Source organism: Oncorhynchus tshawytscha, linkage group LG15 (genome assembly GCF_018296145.1).
Source record: "Oncorhynchus tshawytscha isolate Ot180627B linkage group LG15, Otsh_v2.0, whole genome shotgun sequence".
Classification (NCBI taxonomy): Eukaryota; Metazoa; Chordata; class Actinopteri; order Salmoniformes; family Salmonidae; genus Oncorhynchus; species Oncorhynchus tshawytscha.
The window spans coordinates 22,065,793-22,079,296 of NC_056443.1; the positions used below are offsets into that span (position 1 = coordinate 22,065,793).

The following is a 13,504-nucleotide window of genomic DNA, read 5'->3' on the forward strand; positions in this document are numbered from 1 at the left end:
TGTGCAACAGAATGAAATATGTGGGAGATGGAGAGTGGAAGAGAGAGAATGGGGAATGTGCAAGACAGCAAGTTGAAAGAATGAACAAGGGACATGAGAGAACACGAGTTCAAACGGACAAGAAAAAAGAATGTACAAGAGCGCGAGAGAGAGAGGGAGGGAGAGAGAGAGAGAAAGAGAGCCAGAGAGAGAGGGAGGGAGAGAGAGAGAGAAAGAGAGGGAGAGAGCAAGAGAGGGGGATGGCAAAACCCAAAGTGATTGAGAGCAAAAGTTGCTGAGAAAGCGAGTTGGACTTCATCCCAAGTGGTAGCCTATTTCCTACATAGTGAACAGGGCTCATAGGACATAAACAGGGCCCATGGGGCTCTGGTCAAAAGTAGTGCACTATACAGACAATAGGGTGCCATTTGGGATAGGCTTCGAAAAAGAAGAAGGCGAAGAAAACTCCCTGAGCTCTATCCCTTATAGGGAGCATCGTGGGTGGGTAATTATGATGACTAGCTTGGGGTAGCAGCCGGTGGCAAGTATGTGTGTGTGCATGTGTCCGTGTGCGTGCTAACAGCCAGTTAGCTCCTCCTCACCTGTATCTGTTTAGGAAGGCCTCTCCTCCGGAGATGGCGATGTCCCCCGTCAGCATCTTGAAGGTGGTTGTTTTTCCTGCCCCGTTAATCCCTAGCAGTCCAAAACACTATTGACACACACACACACACACACACACACACACACACACACACACACACACACACACACACACACACACACACACACACACGCACAGGTGGAACACCATTAACATGCCGTAGACAATTAGACAAAGATTGCCAAGATCAAGATGCTCTACTCTGCCTTGACACTTTGTTGAGGTGAAGCCATTGGTTGTAGATAATGGAGTGGGAAACATTTTCCTGACTTTGTGGGAGTAATTGATGGCCAAGTACAGCATACTTATTCGACTCAATAAATGGACTGGGTCATTCAACATGCATGATTGGTACAGACCTTTTGATACTGTTGACTTAATTGAGAAAATGTTATTGTTTGTGTTGTAGGAACTGTGTGTTGTTAGAAGTATACTTTGCGTCACTGTGTCAATATTATCTTAGCTATCCACACATAGAAGCAAAACTAATTGACAGGCATCTATGTACATAATAACACAGTGGCAACATTTAGTTTCTTACATTAGAAACACAACTCAAACTGTCCACACATGAAACACACAAAATTATAAATACGCAAACACACACCCCTTTCTAACCTGAACCTCCCTCCCGCCCTCCCCTCAACATTCTGAACACCATTCCCTAACCACCGATGCACTACTCCTCCTCCTCCGATCTGACAGAGCTGATACTTCCACTTCCTCCACTTCCTCCTTCAGGGCACTTGGTCAGACAACAGACCTGCTGGTCAGGTCACCTATCCAAGCAACCCACAGAGCAAATATTAGATTTCTGTCATTCATTGATCCATTCTTGTTTGCGACCCCGTCTTGTGAAAGTGCGGCGGTAAGGCTAAGCTCGGTTGTAAATAATGCATGAAACACAGTGTGGGGTCCGCGGTGCGCTCTGGTCTGACTCACTATACTCCGCTGGCATTTACATTACGTTTTTGGGTAAACAGGGTGAGGAGAATATGGAACACCACGCCGTGCGTGTACGTGTCAGCGATGGAGATTGTGTTGAAATCAAAGTGTTCTGGGATGTGAGTGTGATGGTGTGTGTGTGTGTGTTTGTGTGTGTATGACTGTGTGTGTGAGCGAGAGATGGTAGAGAGAGAGAGTAGAGATAGATGGGAAGATGGCGCAGACAGACATGAAATTTCTAATTCTAGCTCCTAAGCAACTTTGCAGTATATATATTTTTTGTGATATTTCTTACATTATTAGCCCAGAATGTTTTTTGCCGGACACCGACGTCTTGCTCCCGGACAAGCTAAACACCTTCTTTGACTGTTTTGATTATAACACATTGCCACCGACGCGGCCCGCTCCCGAGGATTGGCTCTCGTTCTTTGTGGCCAATGTGAGAAAAACATTTAAGTGTGTTAACCCTCGCAAGGCTGCCGGACCAGACGGCATCCCTAGCCGCGTCCTCAGAGCATGTGCAGACCAGCTGACTGGAGTGTTACAGACATATTCCATCTCTTACTATCCCAGTCTGCTGTCCCCTCTTGCTTCAAGATGTCCACCATTGCTCATTATTCTAAAATGTAGAAAATAGTAAAAATAAAGAAAAACCCTGAAATGAGTAGGTGTGTCCAAACTTTTGACTGGTAATGTGCATCACTGACAATCTGAAATGGTCCACCCACACAGACAGTATGGTGAAGGAGAAACAGTGCCTTTTCAAACTCAGGAGGCAGAAGAAATTTGGCTTGGTCCGAAACTTTTTCAGAAGCACCATTGAGATCATCCTGTCAGGCTGCATCACCGCCTGGTACGGCAACTGCACCGCCCACAACCACAGGGCTCTACAGATGGTGGTGCGGTCTGCCCAACGCATCACCAGGGGCACACTGCCTGCCCTCCAGGACACCTACAGCACCCGATGTCACAGGAAGGCCAAAAAGATCATCAAGGACATCACCCACACGAACGAGCCACTGCCTGTTCAACCCGCTACCATCCAGAAGGCGAGGTCAGTACAGGTGCATCAAAGATGGGACCGAGAGACTAAAAAACAGCTTCTATCTCAAGGCCATCAGACTGTTAAATAGCCATCACTAGCCGACCTCCACACAGTACCCTGTCCTAAACTTAGTCACTGTCACTAGCCGGCTTCCACCCGGTTACTCATCCCTGCACCTCAGAGGCTGCTGCCCTGTGTACATAGACATGGATATTATTTTTTGTTTGAGTGCATGTGTTTCCTTGTTTTGTTTTTTGAGAGTGTGTGTGTGTTTTTGCGTGTGGCTCACCTCTGCGGCTGGAACACCCAAACACACCCTGTCCACAGCAGGAATGTTCTTCCCTGAGTACACCTGCAAGGAACAGACATGATAATTAATCAGAGGGAGGGAGGGATACAAGGAACTCTCGACACGGATGCAATAATGTTATATAAACTGGTGTGCGTTCCAAATGGCACCCTTAGCAGTGCACTATACTTTTGACCAGAGCCCAAGCAATGCACTACTATAGTATGTCTGCTGTTCAGTCAGTTTGTGGAGTTCAGTATATTACATCATACTGTATATACAAATATATTAATACAGAACACATGCAACGCTCATCAACTATAATGAACAAAAAAATAAACGCAACATGTAAAGTGTTGGTCCCATGTTTCATGAGCTGAAATAAATAATCCACATAAATGTTCCATATGCAGAAAAAGCTTATTTCTCGCAAATGTTGTTGTCACGTTCTGACCATAGTTCTGTTATTTTATTCTTTGTTTTAGTATGGGCAGGGCGTGAGTTGGGGTGGGCAGTCTATGTTTGTTTTTCTAGGTTGGTTTTTGTGTTCGGCCTAGTATGGTTCTCAATCAGAGGCAGGTGTCGTTAGTTGTCTCTGATTGAGAATCATACTTAGGTAGCCTGGGTTTCACTTTTGGTTTGTGGGTGTTTGTTTCCGTGTGAGTGTTTGGGCCACACGGTACTGTTTCGGTTTTGTAAATTCACGTCATTGTTTATTGTTTTGATTCAGTGTTTTCTTTAATTAAAATCATCATGAACACTTACCACGCTGCACTTTGGTCTGATCCTTACTCCTCCTCAGATGAAGAAGAGGAAATTCGTTACAGTTGTACACAAATTTGATTACATCCTTGTTAGTGAGCATTTCTCCTTTGCCAAGATAATCCTTCCACCTGACATGTGTGGCATATCAAGAAGTTGACTAAACATCATGATCATTACACAGGTGCACCTTGTGCTGGGGACAATAAAGGCCACTCTAAAATGTGCAGTTTTGTTACACAACACAATGCAGAAACTGTCAGAAACCTTCTGAGGGAAGCTCATCTGCGTGCTCGTCGTCCTCACTAAGGCCTTGACCTGACTACAGTTCATAACCTATTTCACAAATCCCGGTTTCAACTGTGCTGGGAAGCAGTTTGCTGATGTGAACATTGTGAACAGAGTTCCCCGTGGTGGTGGTGGGGTTATGGTATGGGCAGTTATAAGCTACGGACAACGAACACAATTGCATTTTTATCAATGACAATTTGAATGCACTGAGATACCGTGACGAGATCTTGAGGCCCACTGTCGTGCCATTCTTCCACAGATGCATATCTGTAATCCCAGTCATGTGAAATCCATAGATTAGGGCCTAATGAATTGATTTTAATTGACTTATTTTCTTATGAACTGTAAAATATTTTAAATTGTTGCACGTTGCGTTTATATTTTTTGATCAGCGTAGTATTTCCTGTGCACCACCTACAGTGCCTTGCGAAAGTATTCGGCCCCCTTGAACTTTGCGACCTTTTGCCACATTTCAGGCTTCAAACATAAAGATATAAAACTGTCTTTTTTTGTGAAGAATCAACAACAAGTGGGACACAATCATGAAGAGGAACGACATTTATTGGATATTTCAAACTTTTTTAACAAATCAAAAACTGAAAAATTGGGCGTGCAAAATTATTCAGCCCCCTTAAGTTAATACTTTGTAGCGCCACCTTTTGCTGCGATTACAGCTGTAAGTCGCTTGGGGTATGTCTCTATCAGTTTTGCACATCGAGAGACTGAAATTTTTTCCCATTCCTCCTTGCAAAACAGCTCAAGCTCAGTGAGGTTGGATGGAGAGCATTTGTGAACAGCAGTTTTCAGTTCTTTCCACAGATTCTCGATTCGATTCAGGTCTGGACTTTGACTTGGCCATTCTAACACCTGGATATGTTTATTTTTTAACCATTCCATTGTAGATTTTGCTTTATGTTTTGGATCATTGTCTTTTTGGAAGACAAATCTCCGTCCCAGTCTCAGGTCTTTTGCAGACTCCATCAGGTTTTCTTCCAGAATGGTCCTGTATTTGGCTCCATCCATCTTCCCATCAATTTTAACCATCTTCCCTGTCCCTGCTGAAGAAAAGCAGGCCCAAACCATGATGCTGCCACCACCATGTTTGACAGTGGGGATGATGTGTTCAGGGTGATGAGCTGTGTTGTTTTTACGCCAAACATAACGTTTTGCATTCTTGCCAAAAAGTTCAATTTTGGTTTCATCTGACCAGAGCACCTTCTTCCACATGTTTGGTGTGTCTCCCAGGTGGCTTGTGGCAAACTTTAAACAACACTTTTTATGGATATCTTTAAGAAATGGCTTTCTTCTTGCCACTCTTCCATAAAGGCCAGATTTGTGCAATATACGACTGATTGTTGTCCTATGGACAGAGTCTCCCACCTCAGCTGTAGATCTCTGCAGTTCATCCAGAGTGATCATGGGCCTCTTGGCTGCATCTCTGATCAGTCTTCTCCTTGTATGAGCTGAAAGTTTAGAGGGACGGCCAGGTCTTGGTAGATTTGCAGTGGTCTGATACTCCTTCCATTTCAATATTATCGCTTGCACAGTGCTCCTTGGGATGTTTAAAGCTTGGGAAATCTTTTTGTATCCAAATCCGGCTTTAAACTTCTTCACAACAGTATCTCAGACCTGCCTGGTGTGTTCCTTGTTCTTCATGATGCTCTCTGCGCTTTTAACGGACCTCTGAGTCTATCACAGTGCAGGTGCATTTATACGGAGACTTGATTACACACAGGTGGATTGTATTTATCATCATTAGTCATTTAGGTCAACATTGGATCATTCAGAGATCCTCACTGAACTTCTGGAGAGAGTTTGCTGCACTGAAAGTAAAGGGGCTGAATAATTTTGCACGCCCAATTTTTCAGTTTTTGATTTGTTAAAAAAGTTTGAAATATCCAATAAATGTCGTTCCACTTCATGATTGTGTCCCACTTGTTGTTGATTCTTCACAAAAAAATACAGTGTTATATCTTTATGTTTGAAGCCTGAAATGTGGCAAAAGGTCGCAAAGTTCAAGGGGGCCGAATACTTTCGCAAGGCACTGTATCATGTCATCCAGTCCATTTTATTTCAACATGCTCTCGCCCCGAACGCAACCAGGTCGTGCACACCAGATGATGCCATCAGTGTCTCAGGATGATGTCATCAGAAACAATCAATCAATCAAATGTATTTAGAAAGCCCTTCTTACATCAGCTGATGTCACAAAGCGCTGTACAAAAACCCAGCCTAAAACCCCAAACAGCAAGCGATGCAGGTGTAGAAGCACGGTGGCTAGGAAAAACTCCATAGAAAGGCAGGAAACCTAGGAAGAAACCTAGAGAGGAACCAGGCTATGAGGGTCGGCCAGTCCTCTTCTGGCTGTGTCAATTGGAGACAGAACATGGCCAAGGTGTTCAAATGTTCATAGATGACCAGTAGGGTCAGATGCACTTATCGTCTTTTATCTTTTACAAAACATAGAAAACCGTTGATTTCACATACTGTATGTTGATGTTGGGGTGGTGCTGGAGATGATGAATTTGATTTTGAAAGGGGTGGGATGTCTCTTTAATGCACATTACATAAGACACTGGACAAAGGGGTGAAATAACAGCACTATACTTAATTTTTGGGCATATGGGCATGTCTGAGACTGAGACTGGGGCTCAGTAATCAATCGACAGTTTGTACAGAGAGTAAAACAGTTTGGTATTCTGTGTAGGATTCGGCTCCCGCCTAGATCTTGTAGCAAACTGCAGATAAGAAGGTGTCTGGAGTTTCACTGCTCCTAGCCTGCAAATTAACTCTCCGTGTGATATTTAAATTTAACACAGTTTTTTCATCTTCTTCCCGAGCAAATATCAAATATCACCTGCCAGAGGTGAGGCCCAAGCAGGCTAATCACCTTCCTCCGGCAAGTATAAATTCTCAAGTCGGCATCATCGGCGCTGCTGTTGCGAGTAGCGGCAAAACAAACCGACACTTAGAGAAGCAAAACGGGTTCCGGGAGTACACAAATAACAAATAGTTGACTAAATGAAGCACTTAGCGCATCGAGCAGAAGTTCCACCGCGCAACCACAAAGACAGAGATCGAAGTGGTTTCAAAGGCAACTTGTAGGAAAAAATAAACAAGTCTCGACAAAGTTCTTGTCAGGTCTGGCAATTTAGATCTCATTCAGACCTTGACAGGAAGGACTGACACATCCCTCCTCTCCTTTGGGGAAGGATTTCAGGATAATTGTGCCAGCTGTGTTTCTGCCCACCTGTTCTCAGGTCTGAATCATACAATCCTTGGGGAGAGCGCCATGGGGCATACTGTAATGACATCACTATGGTCTGTTTATCTGTATGTCTGTCTGCCTGCTTGCCTGTCTGTCCATCCATCTACTGTATCTGTGTGTCTCTAGATTTTCCCTGGCCAGCCGTTTCCTATCCATGTAATGCATTTGCTATGAGTTAGTAGTAAAATCGACATGATGAGTAAATGTAAGTTTAACGTTCACTTCCAGGTCATTACTGCATTGAATTTAGCATATGACTGAGTGCAGGCCACGCTATGTTCAACGTATGTAGAAGCCTTCTCTCTGAAGTCATGTGACACAATTCCATTTATGTTTGTGAGAAGGTACTTCAAGTCTCATGAAGGTGAATGAATACTAGGCCATGAAATACCTACTTACAGCAACGTTTTCTCTTCCTGGTCAGCTTGTCTATTCGGAGCAGTACTAATAGAGCAGAAATTAAGTTACAACCTTTTGGTGCAGTGAAACACTTGGTAAATGATTAATCATTAAGAAATGATTAAGCATCCGTTTTAATTGTACTGTAGTAGCCGACCCTTCCCACTCATTTCTAAAGATACGTCCAAAATGGCACCCTATTCCCTTTATAGTGCACTACCTTTGACCGGCACTACAGGGAATAGTGTGCCATTTGAGACGCAGACAATGCAACCTTGAGAACAAGAGAGCCCCAGTGATGCCAGTTCAACCTTGACAAAAAAACAATGTCTTATTGCCACGATAGTGTGTCAAATGTGAAGCATGTTTGCTTAAAAGCCTGGGGGGCATCCTCTATTATTGGGGACTTGGGACTTGGACATGCTACTCCCCAAGATTTGCAAGTTACTTTGGTGATAGCGTGCTGCGCCACAGCTCTGCTACAACGCTAGTAGAGACGGGCGGAAGAAGTAAAGTTCTTATCCTAACAGAGGCAATTAGCGGATAATTCCCTCGTGCCCCGTAAGCTATAATGGCTGTCATGGTGGCGGCAAGGGGGTGGCGGTTAACCAGAGGAGACAACGGTCGATGACCCACACACACCTTCTCATACACAAACGCACCCACACGCACACAAACACATACACACGGTTTAGAGAGAGAGAGCAAGGCATCTGTCTCTACTGCTCCAAACAGCTGGAATCACAAAAATGAAACCACATCCCACTGATCAACACTAGTCTACTTTTGAGACCTGAAAACATCTGACAAACTTTGATTTGTGAAATGGTTCCTTTGGGCTGCTCTTGTACTAACATGCTGTTCCATAGTACTTCAGATCCATAGTACTTTACAGTAAACACAGAAAATGTCAAACAAATGACAACATTTACAGAAACAACAATCACATCAATATTTTATTAAAGGGATAGTTAATCCAAATGACAAAATGACAGAAATCTATGTCATTGTACTGTCGTGTCTTTGGCTATGCCGGATTATGTGACATGACTTGCTATTCTATAAAATAATTTCTCCGTAATGAATATCCCCTGATTAAGGTAATCATGTAAATGTAATTAACTAGAGAGTCGGGCACCATAAAATAATATTTATAGAGCTATTATCTTCCGAATAAACTCTTAAAGACCTAGTAATATTTTACATCAGTAGCCGTCAATATCAATTATCGTCTTAATTCAGTCTCATCTGAAAGTTGTAAATTCTTTTATCTGTAAGAACCCTGGCTAACAATTTGAATCAGCAATACAACATTGGGTTTAATTATTTATTTACTAAATACCTCACTAATCACACATACACACAATTAATCATAACTTGATTACAAATTACGTCATAAAGGAAAACGTCCCTAGCGGGCAGAACAGATATGACAGCTTGTTACACAAAGGAAAAGGGGCTGGGTTGAGTGAAAGAGCGGCGACTGAGGAACAAAGGGAAAAAGCTGTGCTATCGTATCTTATGCATTATAAATTACCGCCCATTTGGAAAAGGAAAATGCAATAAATATTTACTCTGAGCTGCGCTTCAGTAGGTTGGTGGTAGATGGAAGGCCGTGTTACCAAACCGAGTCCTTTGTCCTTTGAAGAATGTCTCTGGTGGTGAATTGGCTACATTGTAGTAACATTGTTGTGTGATAGACGGGATACTCTGTCTGTTCCTTCCTAACCTTTGTTTTCAGCTGCTGTTGCTAACTCAACGGCTAGGAGGTATCACTTCTGTAGTGAATAAGAGTTCAAAAGTTCATACCATTCGCAACCAAAGCTCATGCTGATGTTGGCTTCGTTCTGTAGTTATTATCTGAACCATTCTGACATAGGACCGTCGTCCTCATATCCTCGGAACAGGAAGTTATGTTGTCGTCGAGGCTTTATATAGGAAGGGAGAAAAGGGGTGTGTTTCATAGTTTACAACCTCTGTCTCTTCACGTGGGCGGGCTGAGTGAGCAGCAATATCTTATGAAAACCCACATCTTACATTTTAGAAGCTAAATTCACATTTCATCCCATCACAAATAATTTCATATTCAAACATTTAAATTGAACAACAATTCCATGTGAATCCGATAACTCTGTGTAGACTTTACACTGTAGAGTTTATGTCATCTTATCATTGATGAGAATGTCTCAGATGACAACCGAACTGACATCATATTCATTAAGTACCACCGCATATGTTCAATTGTTCGGATTACCAGAATATAGTTCATTTCCCCCACCTACTGATGTTCCCAGAATCTCTATGTTATCCAATGTTTTTTTTAATGTAACCTCAGTAGGTTAGAGAGAGGAAAAAGGGGGGAAGAGGTATTTATGACTGTCATAAATCTATCCCCCAGGCCAACGTCATGACAGTACAGTCAGTCAGAAGTTCCAATCATCTTTAAGTGACTCTGTGAAAGATTTGGATATGATGCATGAAAAATGACAATATCAGTACCATGACTTGGATGGGATTTGTGCCACAAATGGTCAAATGTAAGCATTTGAAAACAGTGCCAGGGAAATGAAACCAAAAGCATGGATTGTCAATTTATTTACTTATTTTTTTTACCTTTATTTAACTAGGCAAGTCAGTTAAGAACAAATTCTTATTTTCAATGACAGCCTAGGAACAGTGGGTTAACTGCCTTGTTCAAGGGCAGAACAACAGATTTTTTACTTGTCAGCTCGGGGATTTGATCTTGCAACCTTTCAGTTACGAGTCCAACGCTCTAATTCTTGTCCATTTACTGCTATCAGGATAAGGAAACCAATATATAATTCTGTAATTTGGATGAAATATCCCTTTCACAATCAGTATTCTATCAACGGTAAAATCAAAATGATGCTAGGGTCTTACAGTATGTATCTCCCAAGCATTGAGCCTCACCGCTCAGAACTCACACGTCCTAATACAGATGTAGGATCATAATTTGAGCCAGTTTTCTACAGCAGGAAAATAATCCTGCCGCAACAGGAAGTGTGAATTATTATGTGAATTATAATAAATTTGCATATTTGGAGGGGTTGATAAATTTGTTAGGGCAAATCAAGTCTGAAATTTCAAATTGGAAATGACAAACTTTAGAAGCTTTTTAAAATCTCAAATACACTGCAAATTTTCAGCAAAATAAACAGCAAAATAACCCACAAATTAAGATCCTACATTTGTATGGACACCGTACTCACATGACTCCTATAACATCAAACAGCTGTCATAAAAAAGTTTCTTTCTGCGTTTCTGAGTGACTGGAAGGTCACAGTGACAGCTCGGGCGTACAAATGCTAACTGGCGGACGCGCCGTCAAAACGGACCCCATCAATAATGCCGCCACGGTAACCGCTAACCCTGAGGTTAAATGCTAACCTATGAGGCCTCAACAGTCGTTCTTGGGTGGTAAATGCTTCTTCCTGAGTGAAGGAAGAGGAGGAGGAGGCAGCTGACAGATGATTGATGGGCTGTCAATCGCGAGAGAGACATGTTCAGATTTATGGCGAGACCGAGGCGGTGCAGCGGTCGAGGTGGCGCGCTCATTGATCAATTCGTTATCTCTGCTCTACGGCCGGATTGCACCAGCTGTGATGGGAGGTGATGGGAGCCCACTGGAAGCGCTTCGATGCCTTCTGCGCCAATGCTTTTGGACGCCATGTATCCCCTCCAACGTAAATCAAATCAAATGTTGAGGCACCTTGAAGAGTCTTGTTGTTGTGTATGTCTTTCTCTGCATGTTTCAGTGTCACTGTCTGTACTACAGTAGCGAAGAGATGCATGACAACAAAACAGATGTGTCTATAATTGAAACATGATAGAAAGATAACTGCACTGTGCTCTTGTGATGCTCATCACTTCTTGGCTGACAAGGGACGAAATAAAGGAAGGTAACCATACATCGCTCGAAGATAATTTATCACAGGTTACAGAATGTGAAAGTCAGCTTTGAAACGTCAGAGAAGACGAGCAAAGGGTGAGTCAAGAAGACCTTATTAAGTAACTCCTGTTCCCACCTTGTGTGCTGTGGGCGGCAATGCATTATCCGTCCCAACTCTTTTATTCAAAGCTTGAGCATTAATTACCTTGTGAGTGTAGGTGAGTGTGTCCGTGATAGATCGAGAGGGGGAAAGATGGAGTGCGCGAGCGATTGCGAGAGATGGCGGGGGAGGGTTTGAAGAGACGTCAAGTTTGAACAGATGTCGACGAAGGGCTGTTGCCTTGGCCATGCTTCCTGCCATTACGGGCTCGTGGAAGAAACATCTGGTCTTAGCCAGGGTGTTAATCTGGGCGGTGATTAAGCGGTGCCCATTACCTACTGTAGCATACCAAGCACCACTCGCATACTCACTTCCCAAACCTGCGAGGCGGGGGGAGGGGGAAGTGTGTTGTCGGGCTTAGCGGCACAGCTCGAGAGAGACCTCATTGGTGTTGCCTCGCAGAAAATCAAACCCTTCCCTTTTTTGCACACTTCTCCCTACAGCGAGAGAGACACAGGCCATTTTCAGTCTTTTGTACTGTATTTTACAGTGTGTTATGTATGTGATACGTGGGTGGGATACGACTGTGATATATGGTTGTCTCGCCTGGCTATCTGAAGATGAATGCACTAGCTGTTGGTCGCTCTGGATGGATCAATTGTAATGTAAATGTAGTGCTATGTATGTATATTTATGTATATTATGCATTTTATTTGTTGTGTTGTTTCCTGTTTGCACGCCAGGAAGATTTGCTGCTTTCTCGGCAGAAGCTAATCAGGAGTCCTAATAAATACTAAACACATTGTGGAGTGACACCTCGCCAGCCTTCCCCAGCCTTCCGACTCTGAGACCTGGATGACATACTTAAGAAGTCACCAGGGACTAACAGCTGGTGTGTTCTTAACTCAGCCCTGATTTGAAGAGGAGACATGTTCAAATCCCACACATATGGACAGTGGCACATTTTCAGAAATCTCTCTCTTTAACAACGTAGATGGAAGGAGCCCTTCCTGTCAAAACATTCAGTAACGTTAAATTAAAGACTTATTAGCAGATCTGAGACGATTTGGTCAAAAGCGATTTGGTAAAATGTAGTGCACTACCTAGGGAATAGGGTGCTATTTGTGACACAGGGTATGTCCGCTCACTTTCATCCTTGCCTTGTAATCTAATCAGCAAATGGGTCTTTCCACCAATTTGTTGCCTTTTGAGTAGTGTAACCTGATTTTCCCATCTCAAAAAGTTACATTTGAGAAATATTATGGTAAATGACTACAGTAAGTGCCAAATAAAGTAACAGGGTTGAAGATTTCATCTTAAATCTGGCATACATCCCCTCGTGACAGAGGGAATGGAAGCTTATCGTGTGCAATAGGGATGTGCAAGCGAATGCAAGCTTCACAAAAAACATTTCTAGGCTGTCTATATATGGGTAACAGGTTTGACGTAATTTACTCAACCAGCTCAGTCATCCACCACAAAACACCAGAAAACAGCCAAAAAGAGTAGAGCCATAATAGTCTTCAGAAATGACTTTGTCAAAACAAAATAACTAGGGCTTTACAATGGTGGTGAAACTTTGAGAATTTTTTTGGTTTAGTGGGTTGAACTCTTCCTAGAAGTGACACAGGGTTGACGAAGGGACATGGCAAAATTAAGAATTTAGAAACTTTAGCAAGCCTTTATTCATATAAAAAATGATTTTGATTGAATTCTCCATGTGGTCTATATTATAGGGCACTTAATTTAATATAACATGCTTTTAAATTTAAATATTAGTGAACAAATTTCTACCTAAAATACCAAAAGGGACGCAAAAGGCACTCTTTTTGTGGAACGACTAGATTTATTTCAA

General features: G+C 42.7%; 1 protein-coding gene across 1 annotated transcript in view; it reads right to left on the reverse strand.

Annotated features, from left to right (window-relative positions):
* LOC112232763 (phospholipid-transporting ATPase ABCA1-like) overlaps nt 1–13,504 on the reverse strand; it is a 223,467-nt gene that overhangs the window by 37,746 nt on the left and 172,217 nt on the right. The window contains exons 35-36 of the mRNA XM_024399987.2: nt 2,920–2,982; nt 582–688 (exon numbers count right to left, since the gene is read on the reverse strand). Coding sequence (XP_024255755.2) covers nt 582–688; nt 2,920–2,982 — 170 coding nt within the window. The remainder of the gene's footprint in view (nt 1–581; nt 689–2,919; nt 2,983–13,504) is intronic.